The 21592-nt window shown below is 36.0% G+C and overlaps 1 protein-coding gene across 4 annotated transcripts in view; it reads right to left on the bottom strand.

Moving 5' to 3' along the window:
* GPM6A (glycoprotein M6A) overlaps positions 1 to 21592 on the bottom strand; it is a 364860-nt gene that overhangs the window by 3268 nt on the left and 340000 nt on the right. For all 4 annotated transcript variants that reach the window (XM_023229352.1, XM_023229338.1, XM_023229361.1 and 1 more), the window contains 3 exons: positions 14414 to 14567; positions 4256 to 4332; positions 3323 to 3388 (listed from right to left, as the gene is read on the bottom strand). In XM_023229352.1, the coding sequence (XP_023085120.1) occupies positions 3323 to 3388; positions 4256 to 4332; positions 14414 to 14567 (297 nt within the window). The remainder of the gene's footprint in view (positions 1 to 3322; positions 3389 to 4255; positions 4333 to 14413; positions 14568 to 21592) is intronic.

Raw genomic sequence — 21592 nt, 5'->3', positions numbered from 1 at the left:
AAAAAAAAAAAAAAAAAAAAAAAAAAAAAAAAAAAAAAAAAAAACAATTTTGACATGGAATGTAGGGAAAAAGATGCATACCACTATAAATAACCTATTTTTAGAATTTTCTGTTTCCTCTGAAGTTTAGCATTTTGTTTAAGGAACATTATAAGCCACCTGAAAGCAGGGCTGTGAGTTACATTCTTGTACATTATGGCATTTACATAGTGAAAACTTAATCACTACATATGGATTAAATAAGGCTTATACACATAATGAAGTTTATGCAGTATTTTGTTGCTGTAAAATATCAAGTGCTGTGGAGAGTGCTTAGTACATAGCAGATACACAAAATATTTGCCAAATAAATGAATACATTTTTCAATCTTCAAAAACATTTCATAATATCTGAGAAAATGTGGCCCCCAAATTATTATTAAATACGTATGAGTGAGGCCGGGTGCGGTGGCTCACGCCTGTAATCCCAGCACTTTGGGAGGCCAAGGCGGGTTGATCACCTGAAGTCAGGAGTTCAAGACCAGCCTGGCCAACATGGTGAAACCCCATCTCTACTAAAAATACAAAAATAGCTGGGTGTGGTAGCATGTGCCTGTAATCCCAGCTACGCAGGAGGATGAGGCAGGAGAATCGATGGAACCTGGGAGGCGGAGGTTGCAGCGAGCTGAGATCATGACACACTATTCTAGCCTGGGCAACAGAGTGAGACTCTGTCTCAAAAAAATACATATATATATTTATATAATATATATACTATATATAAAAATATATTTATTTTTATATTATATATATATGTACACATATGAGTGAAATACTGAAAAGAAATTCAAGGCCAGGTATGGTGGCTCACACCTGTAATCCCAGCACTTTGGGAGGCCGAGGCGGTCGGATCACGAGGTCAGGAGATCGAGACCTTCCTGGTTAACATGGTGAAACCCCGTCTCTACTAGAAATACAAAAAATTAGCTGGGTGTGGTGGCAGGTGCCTGTAGTCCCAGCTACTCGGGAGGCTGAGGCAGGAGAATGGCGTGAACCTGGGAGGCAGAGCTTGCAGCGAGCCGAGATCGCGCCACTGCACTCTAGCCTGGGTGACAGAGGAGACTACGTTTCAAAAAAAAATCAAGGTCACTCCAATTCAGAAACAGGTGCTTCCTAATGGATCTTACAGGCATTTCCTCTGGCCTTAGGGGGAACACAAGTTGCAGGGCTTATTACTGTCCCTTGCTAGGTGAACAGTGATTACTGAAATCTGGTCCAATGCTAAGTTGACTTACTTTGTCAGCATGTAGCATTCCTAATTTCTCTACAAAATAATGGAGTAGAGTAGAACAGAGTAAGTTCTTAAGAAATACTATTAATAGCACTACAATTAATATTCTTAAGTTCTTAATATGTATTAAGTTTTTAAGAAATATTATTAATAATAAGGTCCCTGCTTTATTATTCCTGGTACTAGCAGTATTAGTACCAGGAATAGTAGCAGTCGTTATATTTTCCCTCTCTCCTAAGACCTGCACTATTATTAGAGCTAATAAGTTGGAAATACGTAGGTCAATCATTGAAGCTAGTATGGAGTTTTGTGATGACTCTAGACAGAGAAAATAACCCCCAAAGAATGCTTAGTACTTGAAAAAATTATCTTCTAAACTTTCTGTTTTAAATAAAATTTATGTATAGCTTTAAGTATATGGAAAGCATAGATTGCTTAAGAAATACATAATATATAAATTTCTATTATCTCCAAATCTGTTGATTTGTTTTCAGAGTAAGCATTTTCAGGGATATTTAAATACCATTTGTCTAAATAGGTGTTTTTCGCTAGTGTATACCTGTATTTTTAGACAAAATTTTATATGCACATATATGTAGCAAATGCAAACAAATGTTTATTATAATCCACTTTTTAAAAGATACCCTCACAGACTTCTTGTACCTGGGTATATATTGCTTGTACATACCCGTGTCATTAAAGTTTTTGACAGTATAGGAATGGGTGCATGAACACAAAGGTACATATGTTTCCCCTGATGTCACAGCCAGCATATATTCTCCTAAGGACCATAATATTTGATATATCATTGGCCAGAACTTGTTGATCCTTCCCCAGGGCATAGTTTAGCATTAATTTTAGGTTAAGAATATAAGGCCTTTGCTTCTTGTTCTATTTTGATCCCCCCAATTAATCAACCAACATGATCTTTATCAAGCATCTCATATTCTGAAACAAAATTTCTATATAGAGTTTTATTGTCACTATATCAAAAATGTTGAGCAATGCTAAAGTAACAAAACATATGAAAATTCATGTTACTACTGACATAGTCAGTTTTATTGAAAATATATGTAAGTCATTTTTAATAAAACAAATTAAATACAAAATAATTATGAAATCACTAAAATAACCAGTCTGACATGGCTTATTAGCACATTCGCATTTTCTCATCATTCTTATTTTTAGTCTCTGACAAGAGAGAAAACCTTTTTTTTAAGAAAGTGTTCCTTTCACCAATACATTAGATAGACACTGGCACCATAAGGAACAGAATTAAATAAATTCCAATTCATTCACCATTTTTATATATTAACTTGGCTGTGACAGTCGTGAGGTTACTGGGAGTCCTTCTAGGGCTACTCATCCTCAAGGATACAAACATATACTGAAGATATTGGCTGCAAAAGCTATTACTGATGCTCAGAGCACTTGCTCTGGGTTGATATTTGGCATTCCAGTGGGCAAGTTGGAACTCATGCCAAGTTAGAAAGGAGGAGACTGGCCCTGGCACGTGGTAGATCCTCCTCACCGTGTAAAAGCTTGATGTCTTAAAAGAAGATCTAACGACTGGCTCTTAATATTTCTGCAGCAAATTAGATATAGAAGACATGACTTGAAACTACTGAGGGTTATGTTTTTTTTTAAATAACCTAATTTGTTTTTCATAAATGACTCTATATGGTTTTTTAATGTTCTTAGTTAAGGAAAAAAATGTAAATCAAGGAATAGATTAGATTACTCAGAATGTCACATTGGTATATACATATATGCTACAGAAATAATTTTTATATTTATAGTAATCTAATATCTAAAATCTTAATGAATTACTATTTTTGTTAATGTTCTCGATATGGTAACAATACTATTTCTTGGGGTTTAGCCTTGTTGTTGACTTACTTAGTTGCCCATTGTTCCCCCTGGCTTTTTAAATCTGATGAAATAAATGTGTTTTACATGGACTTCAAACTTTAGAGATAGTTTATCATCTCTACAAGCAAATAGCTCTGGAATTCACATTGAAAACCAAGCACCAGAGCTTTGAGGTCTTACCATAGCAATGACTGCTGCCCCAGCTCCAGCAAGTGCCACAATAAACAAGTGGAAGGTCATGTTCAGCTGCAACGGAAACCACAGAGAATCAAAAGGTGCCAGAGTTACAGGGAGAAGAGAGGCCAAGATTGCTGCTGTCTTATAAACAAGGCTTTGTGCATCTTAAATAAAAGCAAGCCTGTGATAAATCACACACTCGATCAAAACAGATTATTACAATATATTTTCCCTTGAAAATCCTTTAAATCCTTTCAACTTCATCATTATAATATACTTTCATTATAAAGATGAGACAATGATTAATAATGATGGTTTTCATCACTAACATTATAACAATATAAGGAGGGCTATGCTCTCTTTAAAATAACTTCATCGCCGGGCGTGGTGGCTCACGCCTGTAATCCCAACACTTTGGGAGGCCGAGGCGGGCGGATCACGATGTCAGGAAATTGAGACCATCCTGGCTAACACGGTGAAACCTGTCTCTACTAAAAATACAAAAAAATTAGCAGGGCGTGGTGGCGGGTGCCTGTAGTCCCAGCTACTCAGGAGGCTAAGGTAGGAGAATGGCGTGAACCCGGGAGGCGGAGCTTGCAGTGAGCCGAGATCGTGCGGCTGCACTCCAGCCTGGGCAACAGAGCGAGATTCCGTCTCAAAAAAAAAAAAAAAAAAAAAAAAAAATTCGTCATGTTTTCAGCCTTCATTAAAATGAGTTTCCAGAAAATTTGAAATAGTTATTATAATGTTTCTTGAAATATGTAGAGCATCTAATTCCTGTTTAGCCTTTACTCCCTTGAATAACACTACTTCAAATAAAATTGCCTCTGATAGAATAAAGGGAAAATTCAATATAGATTTAGTTTTAAGACATTATCCAAATAACAAAATGAATGCTAAAATTCTGACAAAATTAAAGGCTGTAAAACCACTCACCTCAGTAGATTCGCACATCCTCAAGAAATTCTCAGATACAGTACAAATTTTCTTTTCCTCTCCAATTGTCACAATTCCTACAATGTGTAGAAAATGACAGTTTAGCAGTATAAATGTTTTGAAGAGCCAAGAGAGAAAAAAATGAAAGTTTTTGCTAATCAAATCTAAGCAAGTTCCATTTTATCTTATGTTATAGTGGAAAAATTATTTAGCTTTCATTGTGGATAATAACTATGCAGAGAATTATGAATATAATATGCCAAACTATTCAGCCCTCAAGCAATTCAAATAATTTCAATCTGAATTTAATTGAATCTCACTACCAGAATTTCCAGATTCAATTATAGCCAGTTCATTGGTTTGGCCCATTAATGTGATAGTATAGACATCACAATTATTTTGTTAACTATGCCCCAGACTGTGCTGAAGTCAGGATCTAAATTTGTTCAGCTGGTGCCATGCTTCTGTTAATCTATAAAAGCATATTGCTCAAAGGAGTACTTTTCTTTTCTGCCAATATTACAAACAATGCTATTAGTAACAGGAAATGAAAAGTTGCCATTTCACTTCTATTTACCCCAGTTCCAGTTGGTTCACAGACCAACTGCAGTAGAATCACCTAGGAAATTGTCAAAAATATGTATTTTTAGACTCTAACACAAAACTGATAGATAGAATAGATGGGAATCTATGAATGTGGGGCCTAGAACACTACACTTTTAAAACGAACACAGAGGTAATTCACTGGCTTGTCTCTTCATCTCATTTTAGAGAGGAAAAGTAACCAAGTTCATCTGATGATGGCTCTTTAATTTCATTTTCAGAACTCTTGAAGTGCTAAACACATACAGGCATGATAAAACACATTGAGGACATTCTAATACTTAAGCCTTTAGCATTTGTTGCTCTTCAGTTGTTTTTGTTGTTGTTTCATTTTTATGGTTTGGTTTGTTTTATTTGAGATGGAGTCTCACTCCGTCACCCAGGCTGGAGTATAGTGGTGCAATCTCAGCTAATCGCAACCTACACCTCCCGGATTCGAGTAATTTTGATGCCTCAGCCTCCAGAGTAGCTGGGATTACAGGGGCATGCCACCACACCCAGCTAACTTTTGTATTTTTAGTAGAGATGAGTTTCACCATGTTGGCCAGACTGGTCTCAGACTCCTTACCCCAAGTGATCTGCCCGCCTCAGCCTCCCAAAGTTCTGGAATTACAGGTATGAGCCATGGTGCCAGGCCTTCTTTATTTAGTTTTAATATGTATATGTATTTACATATTCTTAACTTTATGGGGTATCATCATTCTCCCTCTCTTACAAAGCTTCTGCTGTTAGTTTCTCCTTTGCAAATAGTTTGTGGAATCTATTTCAGGGCGAAAAAATCTATTTGCAGTAAACAAACACAGAGATCCCTCTCTACAACCTTTCCTTTCTGCCAATATGGTTCTAAGAGTGGTTAAAAATTTAAAAGGGTTTTCTCATGAGATTTCCTCCCTAAAAATCACCATTGTTGAAAAAGCTTCCAGTCAAGGCTCTCTCTCTTCATAGTAATCCATTACAGACTTTATTCTGTGGAATATTTATGTTGTACTTACATTTCCTTATCCATTTCTCAATTCACGTTTTCAGCAAAACACCTAGAAAGTGTTGCCTAACCTTATTGCAATTCCGTTCCTTTCATTTCTACTGAAACCCTCTCAAGTCAGATTTTGCCCTAACCCCTCTCCATGGAAATTTTTCTTATAAAGATCACTAATGACCTCCAAGGATTAATTCTCAATTTCCATCTTCTTGCAAGTTGGCAGTATTAAACACAGTTGATGCCCACCTTTTCTTTCATGCTCTCTTCATTTGACTTCTAAAATCTAGACTTTTCAGTTTCTACGTTTCTTATCTCATTGGCTCCTTCTTCTCATATTTTTGACTGTTGCCTCCTCTTCTCTCTGACCTCTTAAGTTGGAGCTTCTCACCCTTCACTCTTCAGCCCTTTTTCTCCCATGCATATCTCATCCAGTCCCAGATATTTAAATATTATCAACAACTCCTAAATCTATGTGGCCATCCCATATCTGTCTTCTGAAATCAGGATTCATATATCCAATTTCTTATCTGACAATTCTATTTGGATTTCTAATAAGCAGTTTAAAAAAAAACTTCTGCTCTTCTCCTTTGCTGGTTCCACTCCCAAGCAAACACTTCTCATAGCCTTTCCTATCTTTCCTGATAGCAAATCTTACCACTTGCTCAGTCAAAAGAAATTCCTCCTTGAATTCTCTTTTTTCCCCCCAAACCCTATATGCAATCTACCAGGAAATACTGCTGCCTCTATGTTCAAAATATATCCATAATCAGACCGATTCTTCCCACCTCCCTTGCCATCTCCTGATCCAAGCCGCCAAAATTTCCCACTTGGATTAGTACAATCATATGCTAACTGGCTTCCTTGCTTCTACCCTTCCTGCAAACCATTCTTCAAGTAGCAGCCAGAGTAATCCTTCTGTTATTAGTCAGACCATCTCCTTCCTCTGCCAAAATCTGTAATGACTCTCTATTCCCCTCTGAATAAAGCCCCATACCTGTAATGTTCTGTAATGCACTCATTAAGATGGTACATCACGAGAACTTGTAGACTTCATCTCAATCTTTGCTTCTGCTCTCTTATTCTACTTCGGGCACATTGGCTTCCCTGCTGTTTCCTGAGAAACCAGGTATCATATTGGCTTGGTAACTTAGTACTGGTTCTTCTCTCTGACAAGAATATTCCCTGAGCTGTGTTTCTCCTGTCCTTCAAATGACAACTACTCATGAAACCTTTCTACATTATTTAAAAAAATACTATTGTTACAGTAGGTAGTTAGTCAGACATGAACAGAGCAAGAGAGTCCTCCAACCAATCACCCACCAAGGATGTCAGGCCATCATCAGGTGACAGTCAGGCAGTTGTCAACCGTCTTTCTAAAATAATAATTGGTCACAGCTGTCTCCCAATAAAGAAACACCTGTGGCTGGTGATCAGTAGCTTCCTGATACGAACTCAGGGGTTGGACGAGTGGGCTCAAGCATGCACACTAAGAGGCAAAATGGCAGAGTGTAACTGATATATGACCTTCCTCTAGGAACACTCAAATGGTAAGTGAAAAACATCTCAAATAAGCATGCGAGAAAGTCCAGAAAACACACTGCACGTATGGTCCCTCCCAAGTGCTGGTCAGCCACTGCGCATGCGGACAGCCCACCCCAAGGGAAGAATCAGGTGAGAAGTATGCAAGACCCTAGAAGAAGGCCAATGTAGAAAACCCCAAGTCAAAAGATCAAACAGTGCACTTGATCTCTCAAGTCGCCCACTTGGTCCTTTTCCAACTGTACTTACTTTCATTACTGCTCTAAAACCTTTTAATAGACTTTCCTTCCTGCTCTGAAACTTGCCTTGGTGTCTCACTCTGTCTTATGCCCCTCAGTTGAATTCTTCCTTCTGAGGAGGCAAGAAAGTGAGGTTGCTGCAGGCCCATATGGATGTGCCACTGCTAACGTCATTACTGAACCGGCAGTACTCTTGATGCTATACGCATATGTGTACACACACACACAAGTTTTTGTGATAAGTATACCATGCATAACAGACATATATAATATACATTAAAAAATACTTGTAGCTTAAAAGTCAACATATGAATAATATGAAGCTCTAGAAGTGAGCCTGTGGAGGAGGAGCTCCAGTGTAAATTTGAAAACCTGATTATTTTGATTCTTGTATATCTGTCTATGAATGGCCAAATTGTTCTCACCAAAAATTAAGATTATTCAAATTTATATCAATTTTTCTAAATATTGAATATATATATTTATTACCTATGGAAAAGTTTTTGGCTAAATGGTGCAGACTGACATTTTCAGTTTCTTCAAAGCAATTAGGAGAAAAGGCAAGTTATAAACAAGGATGGCCAGGCGCAGTGGCTCATTCCTGTAATCCCAACACTGTAGGAGGCTCAGGCAGGCGGATCACCTGAGGTCAGGAGTTCAAGACCAGCCTGGCCAACATGGTGAAACCCCATCTCTACTAAAAAAAATACAAAAATTAGCCATGTGTGGTGGTGGGCGCCAGCTACTTGGGAGGCAGAGGCAGGAGAACGGCTTGAACCCAGGAGGTGGATGTCGCAGTGAGACGAGGTCATGCCACTGCACTCCAACCTGGGTGACAGAGTGAGACTCTGTCTCAAAAATAACAAAAATAATAAGCTAAAACTAGGCAAGTGAAGCATTAAGAACTAGGTGCAAACAGAATTGGGGAGAACAGGGAGGACTTGATGCATGAAAGTTGCAGTAACAGGCTTTTTTAGTACTTCATATTTTTCATTTTAGCTAAACACAAGTAATATATTTCTAGCATTGTGATAATGCTTTGTGCCTGAAATACGAACAACTTCAGAGAAAATGATGCACAATATGTGTACACAGTTACTATGACTTTCATCACTATGGCAATAAAAACCTTTGGTGCTTACTGGACAGTTAAAGTATGATTCCTAGGGTTGTACATTCCTATTAAGAAAACTATAGGCCGGGGGCGGTGGCTCACGCCTGTAATCCCAGCACTTCAGGAGGTGAAGGCACGTGGATCATTTGAGGTCAGGAGTTCGAGACCAGCCTGGCCAACATGGTGTAACCCCTTCTCTACTAAAAATACAAAAAATAGCCAGGCATGGTGGTACACGCCTGTAATCCAGCTCCTCAGGAGGCTGAGGCAGGAGAACTGCTTGAACCCGGGAGACAGAGTTTGCAGCGAACCGCGATTGCGCGACTGTACTCCAGCCTGGGCAACAGAGCAAGACTCCATCTCAAAAAACAAACAAACAAACAAAACATGTAAATGAGTTGGAGGTAAGCAGAATGAGCAGCTACTTATGACACTCTGATGTCTGATAGAATGATAGGTATTAACTCCCTACTATGAAATACAAATGCTCAAATTTAAAAATAATTTACATTTACATTGCTAATTTTAAAAATGATAGAATACCAGTGTATCCTTTTGCAGATTTTACAGACCACCCAACTCTCCTGGCTCTGGGGGGCTTTTCTTTATTTTCAAAGTCAGCAACAATGGATCTTTTCATACCCTTCTTCTCTAGTCCATCTCCCTCTGAGTGACTCCTCTCCTTTGGCCCTTTTTTTCATTTTTAAGGACGCTTCTGATTATACTGATGCCACCTGGATAATTCAGGCGAGGTACTTTCTTAAAATCAGTTGATTTTTTAGTGGCGGAGGACAGATTTGAGACTGATCTCCCATCCACCTCGGCTGCAGCACCTGAAAAAGCCTTCTTCTCTGGCAATACTTTCTGTCTCAGTGACTGGCTTTCTGTGTGGCGAGTGCTGCGACCTAGATGGAATCCCTGCTTTCAGCAACAAAAATAGTGTGAGCAAATAAATGAAATGAAATCCTACTGAGAAGTGCTTTATGGAAGTAAGATAAAAACAAGCTTCTCTCACTAACATATGTGGGTGTGCTGAGTAAGAGGTAGGATTGGCTAAAAGTCTAAAAGAAGCCCTATCTACTTTCTCTCCATGGCTTGCCCTTAAGTTTTATCAAATCTTCAGGTTGTAATGGAGGAAAGTTTCAAATCTTGCAGCTAGATGATGTAATGAAGATCGATTTTAACATTTCCTCATATAAAATTATATGGATAAACATCTAATACATCCAATGAAATTGAATCACAGAATATATAATTGGAGGATAACAGAAATCATAATAAAAGCTTCCAAATACAAGTAAAATTATTTCATGATGCATTTTGAAATACAGAAAGTCCTAATATGATATGCTGTCTACAAATTGTCCAACTATATCACGTAATGGCTCTGCCTTCCATTAGAATTGTTTGAATTGCATAAATGTATTACATGCATGGGAATGAATAGTGAGATGCATACCTCCACTAAGCAGGTATAATGGCCATTATAGGCTGAGAGTTCCTATTACATAGTTTAAATACCTGGTCTCCTGTAAAATAAAAGATAGCATCTATATACTAAGGAGACAACTTTGCAACAAGGAAAATTACTTTAAAGTATATTCTTATCTATGCAATTGTCTTTTTGATGAATATTAGTAAATTCTAAATTGATCCTAATACAATGTTTGAGGAATGGTTCGCTGATGCTTCTTGATAATAATGTGGTTGTATACATACATTCAGGAGTCTTACCAGGATATATAATTTAGAGGGCAAATAAATACTAAACAGCAATAGATTTTATATAAAGAGTTAAACAGAATGTCTTAATAGCTCATGTAAAGGCTGCATGACATCTAAAAAGTGTCTCCTCTTTCTTCCAAATTCACAAAAGAAAAGGTACATTTGGATAAATCTTGATAAATATGTTGTAAACATTGGTAAGCTTCAAATAATAATTTTAACCACATATTTATGCTTTATGAAATATGGAAACAAATAATATAGCATACTCTTTTTTAAAAAACAAAGACAATCAGAGATATGAACTAATGAGATTGAAATCAGGTTTTTGACTTTGAGTTGATGTCATAATGGGATGAAACCTTTGGAACTTGGGGTAGGTTGAATGTATTTCACACAAAGAAATGGATGTGTATCTTTGGTGGCCAGAGTAGGCAAAAAATAGCCTCCCACAGACTGCAGTAGGCAAAAAATAGGCTCCCACAGATGTTCACATCCTTAACTCTAGAACTGGTACCTGTGTTGGAGTAAGTTGTGAAGGGGAATGAAGCTTGCAGAATTGTCAGGGAGATGCAACTTTGCTGGCTTTTACAGAAAATGGGTTGCCATCATGATCAAGTAAATGTAGGAGATCACGAAAACAATAAAGTGGTTTGGGAAAAAAATTGACCTTGGCTTTCAATATTGTATTTGTCTCCTATTGCTGCTATAACAGACTGTCACAAATGTAGTGGCTTAAAGCAACACAAGTTTGTCTCTTACAGTTCTGGAAGACAAAGCTAAAAACCAAAGGGTCATCAGGGCTGTACTTCTCTGGAGGCTCTAGAAGCAGGAGCAGTTTTCTTTTCTATTCCAGCTTCTCCAGGCCACCCACATGCCTTGGCTCTTGGCCCCTTTTCTCCATCTTTAAAGCCAGCAACACTGCATCTTTCTGCCTTTTTTCCGTAGTCTATCTCTCTCTGACTGACTCTTCTGACTCTCTCTTCCAGTTTGAAGGACCCTTGGGACTACACTGGGCCCATCTGGCTAATCCAGGATAATCTCCCCATTTTAAGATCAGTTGACTAGCAACCCTAATTCCCCATTGACAAGTAATCTCGCATATATGTATGTTTCAGGAATCGGAATGTGTACATCTTTGAGGATCCTTTATTCTGTCTACTTAATAGACTAATGGTTTACTTAAGATTATAGTTGAAAAAAGCTCTTTTGCTAAAAATTGTATTTGAAAAGCTGTCGAGTAGAAAATAATTGTGCTAAGATTCAGGACACTCACCTTTCCATCCCAGCATGGCCTGCTGGGTAGCTATATCCCTGGAAAATTATTTCATTTCTTAGGGCTCCATTTCTTTTAGACCAGACAGCTGGACTGGTGATAAATGAAGTCCATTTATAAAATTCTATGATTCTAAGACATATTCTGTGCTTAATGTCATAAGGAATCCTATATGCCCAGTGGTATAAGTCTCAACACTTTCAGTGAAATTAGGTTCATTTGGGGATCACAAGCACTTGAATGCATTGAGAATTAATAAGTTTTTCTTTTTTTAAAGTTGAAAATATTAAGACGGTCCATTTATCTTTTACAAAGGATTATTCCTTCTGTCCTTTAGAAAACCAACTTGGGGAAATTTTAAATATTATTTTTCTAAAGTCTCCCAATATTTTTTCAGTTTAGAATCTGGTTTGATAATACCAAAGACCTTATAATCACCTACTTAACTATTTGCATTTATTATACTATAAGAAATGAAATGTTTCTAATCAGAACATGCTAATCTGTCGTGTATTTCTGAAAATATAAACAATCACATTCAAGAGAATCTGACCCTCATGTAGTCCAGTGATAACACTTTCTTAAGACAAACCGAAGCTCTGAGAGTAGGGTTAACAGATTTAACAGTGAAAACAATCTTAGTTTTTAGTCCCTTAGTTAAACTTGAATTTCAGATAAAGAACAAATCATTTTAGTATAACTATATCCCATACAATATTGGGTACCATACTTGTAATTAAAATACAGCTTGTTTATCTGAAATTCAAATTTAACTGGGTGCCCTGTATTTTAACCCGCTAACCCTATTTGAGAGGCTAATCACATATTTTTCAAATTTAACTTTTAGCATCGGCAGAATAAAAGGAAGACGTTTAGGAAAAGGGGCTGAAAGCAGAGTCATGGCTTTCTAAGCAGCTGTTCTGCAGTGACCTCCAGCAGCATTTGCTGTGGGCTCCTTTTCTGATATCTACAAGGGATTTGATTTTGAGAGTAAAACCTCCCCAGTGTCTGTATTCCCTCTTGCCAAGAATGTCACCCATAGAACTTTTCCCCCTGTACGCATGTACATATGAGTATTATTATTACATGAGATTTTTGCCCTAAATAAAATTAACTAAAGAGGACTGCTCACTTATTTAGCACTCTTTGATTTTTATCTGTATGTATGTATGTATGTATGTATGTATTTATTTATTTATTTTGAGATGGAGTCTCAGTCGCCCAGTCTGCCATCTCAGCTAACTACAACCTCTGCCTCTTGGATTCAAGAAATTCTCCTGCCTCAGCCTCCTGAGTAGCTGGGACTACAGGCATGTGCCACCATGCCCAACTAATTTTTTTATTTTTAGTAGAAACAGGATTTCACTACCTTGGCCACACTGGTCTCGAACACCTGACCTTAGGTGATGTGCCTGCCTTGGCCTCCCAAAGTGCTGGCATGAGCCACCACGCCCCACCTGATTTTATTATTATTAAATGCGAACTAGTGTAGCGTAGTGGATCACACTACAGGGGGACTTAAGGCTTCATCTGTTAGGATGGTAGGTAAGCCTGTTCTGAACACACAGTTAGTTGGCTACCCTATAATCTACTTACAGCATAACTGTAAAGCCACAAGCCCTTCATATCCCATCTAAGTGAAATGTTTCCTGCTTTTCTGAAGTATGAGGAAACCTCATTAGAGAAAAAAGCTCAGTGTCCCTAGGTGTTAGTAGGTTGGCTTTTAATGTCTGTTCAGAGAAAAAATAATCCATTTGCAAATGTAGATTTGCATGTCTTTTATAAATTCTGTAGCTCCCATCATGTTACACATGATAACATAGAATCTCATATAGGCTAACTGAGATTATACTCTACTTTTCCACTTCCAGCTCAGTACTAAGTTTTAATATGAAAGACAGTTGACTTATGAGCAAGAACACAGCCTCTGATTCAACCTGCGTTGCCCATATTTGAATCCTAGCTCTGTCAGTTGCTAGCTGTGTAACCTTGGACAAGTCACTGAACAACCCCATTGTGCCTCAGTTTTGTCATCTACAGAAGAAGAAAACAGTATTGCCTACCATATAGAGTCATGAGAAGCAAACAACGTGACACATGTGAAGTACTTAAAATAGGGTCTTTATGTGGTAAACCCATATACATACGAGTATTATTATTACATGGGATTTTAGCCCTAAATGAAAATAACCAAAGCAGACTGCTAATTTATTTAACATTTTTTGTTTTTATCATTATTAAATGCTAACTAAGATGCTGCCCTCCCATTTCAGAAGGCAATGAACCGTGTCCTTCTTAGGTGATCTTTATTGTAGACTTGACATTTGTGCAGTTTTTCATGGGAGGATGAAAGTAGAATGCAGATACCACATTGAGTTTGGGAAAGAGCAAAGGAATCAAGAAAAGGAAACCACACTTCTAACCTGCCAATACCAGGGAATGTGATCTGACATCCTGGTCAATATACATATGTATATGTTGTGATATTAATATCCATTCACCCTTGACTTTCTACTTGAAATTTGAAGGGACCAGTCTTAGCAGTAATACTCTGATAAATTTATCTCTGTGGTAGAAGAGGTACTGATCATTCCAAAGGGATCTATAATATTTTAGAGGCAGCTATGTAGGTAACACAATACGGGGTGGTGTTTTCCAGTTAAGAGATCCAATATCCACCTACCAAACTGACGAAGGTCCAAGCAGAGATTTGCTCCCTCCACTAATGTGGTGTTCCGGCAGATGGTCCACAGATTGAAGTACATGTAAACTGGCAGTGAGGTGAAAGCCGTGACTCCCAGCCAGGCCAACATGAAAAGGTATGTCAGCATAATGAACTGCAAAAGAGAAAGAAACGGAGAGAGAAAATGTAATCTACCAAAAAGGAATAATTTTGTGTTTAATCTGCAAAGCTCAATTATAGAAAGTTTATAGGGATACAGTGTGTAAGTCAGTATCACAACACTGTTGATTTGCAGCACAGGAAGTTGAGAAATAGTGCGTATAATGGGTAAAGTGAGTAAACCTGCTGGAAAATCATATCTTGGCAGAGGTTCTGATGTACAAAGAAAAAAATAATCCATCTGCATTATCATGCCTTTTCATCCATGTATTTAAACTTAAAATCGCACCACAGATTTTTTTTTTAATTTAGAAAATATTCCTAGGTATTTAGAAAGTATTCACCTTGCAAAGGGAATTCGGAAGAATTAAAAGTCTGTCAATAAATTTATGTAGGACTAAACTGTCATCATGTCATTCATAAATATTTAAGTTGTTTAACCGTGTTTACAATTAACGAATATGGTAATTCTTAAATCACATTAGTATATAATATTAGTGTGTACTCTTCTTTTAAAAATTTTTTATAAACTTAAGTCTGTTTTGTTTTGTGCATGTTAACATATATTTTATGTATGTAGTATATATATACTTATGTATAGTAAAATATTATTTTAATTTTGAAAATAAAGTTTTAAAAATACATTTCAGAAACATTTTTAATATTTATAAAGTGTGTAAAAGAAGTTCATGTATCCTGGATAGAATTGAATAAAATACTTAGTTTAAGCATGGATTTACATGAAGTTTTAGTCACACATAGTATAAATGCTGAATAAAAGGACATGTAGATAGATGTATGTATTAGTGGATGGATGATAGACAGTAGAGAGAAAACTGTCTGAAATATAGCCCCTGGATGCCAAAAGCTACATTTCTATAGATATTTGGTTCTTCTGAATTTCAGAAGCACACTTTGATCAAAGACTGGAATAGATTGACTAGTGCATTCTGGCTAAACTTTTAACACCTCAAGCAGTCACATTTTCAAAATAGCAATACAGCATACAATAAATATACTGAATGAAACTAGATATCTTATTCAACCCTATTCATCTCTTTTGTGATGAGTTATTAGCTAGATTTTACCCCATGATTTAGGTGAAATCTCACACAAGTCAAACTTATTCAATAACCCTCTTAATATGTACTGAAATTAGCATTTTTGAAAAACAGTAAAATGGGAATCAATCCTGTGATAGAACTTATGCAGCTATATTAAAGTTATATAGTGATTAACATAGCGTTTATTGGGATTAAGGATAGCAAGAAATTTATATAAAACATATAAAGGGAGGGAGGAGATCAAACCTTTCCATTAAATAGCAGTTACTAAATGCCCCAGTACTTCAGAAACCCAGAGCATTCTTGTACATATGTTTTCTAATAATATTGTTTTATCTCATTTCAACTCTTACTTCCTGTTTGTCTCTACCATGAAATGTTAATAGTTGGGGCCAACATCTGTCTTGACAACATCCTTAAACTAAGATTTGGCAGACGTACTTAAACCTTGTACATGTAAGATGAAACAAACCCTACCTCAAGAATATTAGCAAATAAAACTTGCTGAATATTAATTTATTTAAATCGCCTAAGGAAGGAGAGTAACTATCATTAAAAAGCTATTCTTTTTAAAAATAATATCAAAATTTACATTCCTTTTAGAATTATTTTGGTCTTGCTCAACATATACTTATGAGGCTAAATACGTGTAAATATGCGTAAAGATTTATGGCAGGATTTCAGCCATGTAAGGCAATAACACTTCCCCCTTATTTTACTGATTACAGAATAAAATAGTCCAGGTGGAAATATAGAGAATATTTGGTCTTAAGACACACTTGAGACACACATGAGCAAAATGGTAAACATCTTCCCCCGAGTGAAAGGATAATATTAATATTTTAAAGTGGTCTTTATCCTTTCTTTCTGGAATGTGGAATGAAGCATATCATAGATGAAGCTCACAGAATAGTGGAGGGGTCAGCTCAGAATTTCTCCCCTCTCAAAGGCTTCCCTACCCTATCACAACATTGCTTAGGCACCCAGGCTAAGTGACAATGGTCACCTAAGCCTCTGAACATGGATAAGCATACTCCAAGCGGCAATACCCATTCACCTCTAACACTAATAAACTATATGATATAATGCAGGTCATTTTCCATCTTTTGCCATTGGATTCTAATATGTAAGAGGTAGAAACCTGTCTCTCTATTAATTTAACAAGCACTGACACGCCAGTTACTGTGTTCCTAAACTAAATATCACACACTTTTAGCAATAAAAGGGGGTCTTCTGGCATACTCAAGAAAGGCGTAGGCTTTTCAGCTGGCTTGAGTGTAGTCTGCTCTTTATACCTCTGTTTCTGCCTCTGTAAAATGGAAGTAACTCTAAATTGGCTTCACATGTTTAAGTGAGCCTGAGATGAGATAATGCATGAAAAGCATTTAGCATTGAAACTTGTTACATAAGAAGCTCTGACAAAAATATTAGCTATTTTTATCATTGAAAATATCAGTGCAATTACTACTATTGCTACATATATTGTGTACATACTATGGAATTATATAATTCTATATAGTCTTATAGAATGAAGGAATTAGATTTCATTTCATGTTTGGATAAATTAAAAGAGTAAGTTCTTGAGTTTGGGAAAGTTATTCAAAATGAACTCTCTCTCAAGAAGGAAGGCTCCAGAAATTCTTGGAAACCATGCTGAAAGTGAACAAATCCTCTTAAAAGAACACCTTTGGGGGAAAAATCTTTTGTATTAACATTTTCATTATTTGCAATTGTAGATCTCAAGGCTAATGTATAGTCTCTAGAACAATGAACATGATATGGCAGCCTGAAGCACATTGCTTTGGAGGACTAAAAGTAACTCTAAAATCCATGGAAGAGTAATCAGCATGCTTTTGGTTGCATCCTCTCTATCTTACGTTTCATTTGTTCTACCCTTAGGGATCTTTCTAAAGCTTCTTTTGAAGATGCTGTTCAATGTAGAATGGGACTTATAACTCAATAGGTTTATATTCAAAGTAGTTTGGAACACTTTGAAGTGTGTCGCTACTGCTACTTTACAAGGCAATAAAAGGTCTAACTTCTGAAACCACAGGACTGACTTACATCTTCTTTCTGCTCTGAGCTACGTTACAGCAAATTAACAAAGCTGGATGATATAGAGTAAATCAGTGTGGTGAGAAAATATTTTCATTACTATTAATGCATAAATTTTGTGCTAGAAAAATGCAAAAGTCTTTATTTTCTAACTTCGAATGTAAACTGATTATATTTCAGGGTGTAGCAGTTCAATGAAGTATTCACTGAAGTATTTAAAGAAGCTAAAATGTAATTTGATCTCTCCATTTTATGTTCTATTTCAGAATCTGATGATTACTAAAATTGAAGAATTATTCAAATTGATCATGCGTAATCCTATGTAGAAAATCTTTTACTGTAATAAATAAAATATTGCATAATTATAAATTTATTTCTAATGTCACATTGTTAGTCATATAATGGATATATATTTTTTGTAGTCTGAATGTTAAATAAATTAGTAAGCTGCTCTTACTTTTGTTAGAACAAACTCTGAGAATGTGAGAAATTTTTCTGATTCTGAAAACAATTTTTGTGTATGTGCACCTTTATTAATTTCTGCTTTTTGATTAAACACTTTCTGAAATTCATCTTCAAAATATGTTTGGGAAATGGTGGAAAAATGAAAAAAAAGTGATAAAAGTACTACTGAACTTGAAATCAGATGACCTAGTCACTAGTTTGACATATCACTTAATCTCCCATAGTCACTTTTGTAATTTGTGAACTGGAAATTATGATACTTTTCTTATAGGGCTATGATGTAAACAAGGGGAAGATTCTATATAAAATCACTTAGCAGAAAATGTAAGCAGTAACTCAAAGAGAGGAGATAGTCTGATTTAATAAAAATGTATTACTTAGTACTTTCAAAAGGTAGGTATGGACATAAGGAAACTATTTCTGTCCCATTGGGTATTTATTGCTTTGAGCAGACACTGAATTTTAATTTATAGTAATTCTAGGAAGGGAAGATAAGTTCTGTAGAAATTACATAAACAAAGTGGCCTCATTGGCTTTTCTTATTTTAGTCATTATCTAGGATCACTCACATATATTAAAATGCTGACTAATTCCTCCTGACTCACACACACAAAAAAAAATTCAGTAAAACTTCCTTAATTTGAATTAGTTAATTCATTGATCTTTGATAGTAAAATTGGTATAAAATGATAAAAATGGGGTGCTATATATTTAATTAATATCTGACATATTCCATTATCCCATAATCGTTTTAGTAGCATTTCATCAGAACATGCAAATGTCTGGTAAAACAAGCATCCTCCTACTAGATTTCCTGCTTGATTTTTGTTTTTACTCAGTATAAATTTCTTGATAGCCTACCACATGTTAGCATTTGATTCAACAAAACTGTTATGAATTATTTCTTTTTCACTTTAAATTAAATAAAACCACATGTGATTATTGTTTTGATGTCAGTCTGGATATTCTAATCACTTTTAGAAATCTGGTAGAGAAATTGAAACAGAATTGCAAGAGGCAAAGTTTCATGGTCTTTAGAAAAAGGCAACATCTTATTGCTTCTTGATTATGTAGCCATTGAGATTGCAGTGTATTTAACATGAAAATGACTTGTAAAATATAATTGGTTTTTCATCTGAACTCCTATGAACTTAGACTTAATGTCTAAGAAAATCACTCCCTGTTGAGGTCTAGACTTTCTGTGGCAACTTCAGCAGATGTGCACCGGTAGAAGTAAAAATAACACCTTGGAAATCAGCAGCATTGATGAAAAGAAGCCAGCTGACTCTGATTCCAAAAGTCTCTGAGTCTCTGAACTAACTGATGAAAACATATGCTACATATTGAATGGAATGTTATGATATAATGAAGAGTTTCAGATATAAGGCACATTTAAACTTTAGTGAAATGAATAAAATGGATGTTTTGATGTATCCAAAGCCTCTTTATAACCAACAATATTCTATCAGATTGAACTCAGGTCATTGTTTCTCATTTTTCAAGGCACAGGATACAAAAATAGTTTACTAAATCTTAGCTCAGAACCTTATATTTCACAGTAATATATTTTGGTAGTATTTTCTCATCTTGGAATGAATTTAAAGAGTAGCAATCCAATCATGTTTCCCACTTTAACAACAAAGGAAATACCTTTAAGTTTTATCAAAGGCAGAAATGGCTCAGAGTTTAATAATCCTGTGATTTTAAACGACGCTTCAATAGATAGACAATAGCTGAGGGAATGCAACTTCTAATAACGGTTTTCACCATGGCCAGACATTAGGATCATCTGCTCAATGTGAGAAAGAAAAAGAAGTTCAGGCCCTCTTATGCTAACTATATCTATATTTTTAAAATCACTGCAGGTGATTCTGATAGATATCCAGTGTTAATAACTCCTTCTATATTGGAATCAAAGGAGATCTTAGGAGTACATTTGTTGTAAAGACTTCTTTGCTCTTCAACTTTAGACACTGACAGGGTACTATTCCTATTGTTTAAAAAAACAATGAGATGATAAACCAGACACACCTACTAATGTCAATGAAATAGCCAAAGGCATTAATGAATGGAGTAACTGGATATGAGCCAAATATCTAAATCAGAGTATCTTGAATTTGTCACTACTGAACTTGAGGCCAGAACATTATTTGTTAAGGGGACTGTCCTGTACAATATAGGACACTTAACAATATCACTGGCCTCTAACACTAGATGTCAGATATCAGTTGTGCAATCAAAATGTCTCAATTTCCCTGAGGAGAAAATAGCTCCTGGTTGAAAACTGCAACACTAAGGCAGGAAAACACCAAGTTAAAGGGAAGAAAATGAATACCTGAACATACTATCACTACAATTGCAAAGTGAAAAAGCATTGCAATCAAATAGGCTCTGGAAATTACACAGTGTATAGCTTAATGCAGAGAAAATTACTAAATCATTATGTAAATTACTCAAAAATATGCAATGATCATCATCTTCGTCGTCAGCAATATAGCCCAAAACTACCTATGCTCAAGTTGTGATCAAAAAATTATTTTAAATGATTTGTTATGCTTATAACAACTTTATTCAAAAATGCCCAAAGTTGGAAGCAGCCAAAATGTCCTTCAGTAAATAAACAGATAAATAAACTCCAGCACTTCTAGATAAAGGATGGAATATTAATCATCACTAAAATGAAATGAGCTATCAAGCTCTGAAAAGACATGGAGGAATTTTAAATGCATATGACTAAGTGAAAAAAAGCAATCTGAAAAGGGCAGTCACTTTCTGTGTAATTTCAGCTCTATGACATTCTGGAAAAAGAAAAAGTAGGGAGACAGTAAAAAGTGCAGTGGTTGCCAAGTGTAGGGGGAATGAGAGGGATGAATAGGTGGAGCACAGAGGATTTGTGGAGCCGTGAAACTATTCTGTTTGAAAGTATAATGGTGGATATATGTCATTATACATTTGCCAAAACCCAAAGAATGTGCAACACCCAGAGGAAATCCTCATCTAAGCTCTAGACTTTGGGCAATTGTGATGTGTCAATGTAGATACATCGATCGTAAATTTGCCATTAGGGTGGTGGTGGAGTGTTGATAATGGGAGTCTATCCACTTGTTGGGTGTTGGGGAGGGGGCTATGTAAGAAATCCCTGTACTTCCTCCTCAGTTTTGCTGTGAACCTAAAATGGTTCTAAAAAATAAAATCTATTTAACAAAAAATGATTTGAGGAATTTATTCATGAGCATATGTGAAATGCTAATATAATATAAGTGTTCACTGTGTGGTTTGGTTCATAAAAACCGCCAGTGTCATTGTGAAATGATTAAATACTTCAATCTCATTTGGTAAAGATGATTTCATCAGAATAAAATGATCGGTGAAACTGTCTGGTTTCCTACACCGAACTACAGGGATAAAGCTACAGAGAATTTTCAGACAGTGAGTG

Source organism: Piliocolobus tephrosceles, chromosome 3 (assembly GCF_002776525.5).
Source record: "Piliocolobus tephrosceles isolate RC106 chromosome 3, ASM277652v3, whole genome shotgun sequence".
In the NCBI taxonomy this organism is placed as follows: Eukaryota; Metazoa; Chordata; class Mammalia; order Primates; family Cercopithecidae; genus Piliocolobus; species Piliocolobus tephrosceles.
This window is presented reverse-complemented; position numbering and strand designations above follow the sequence as displayed.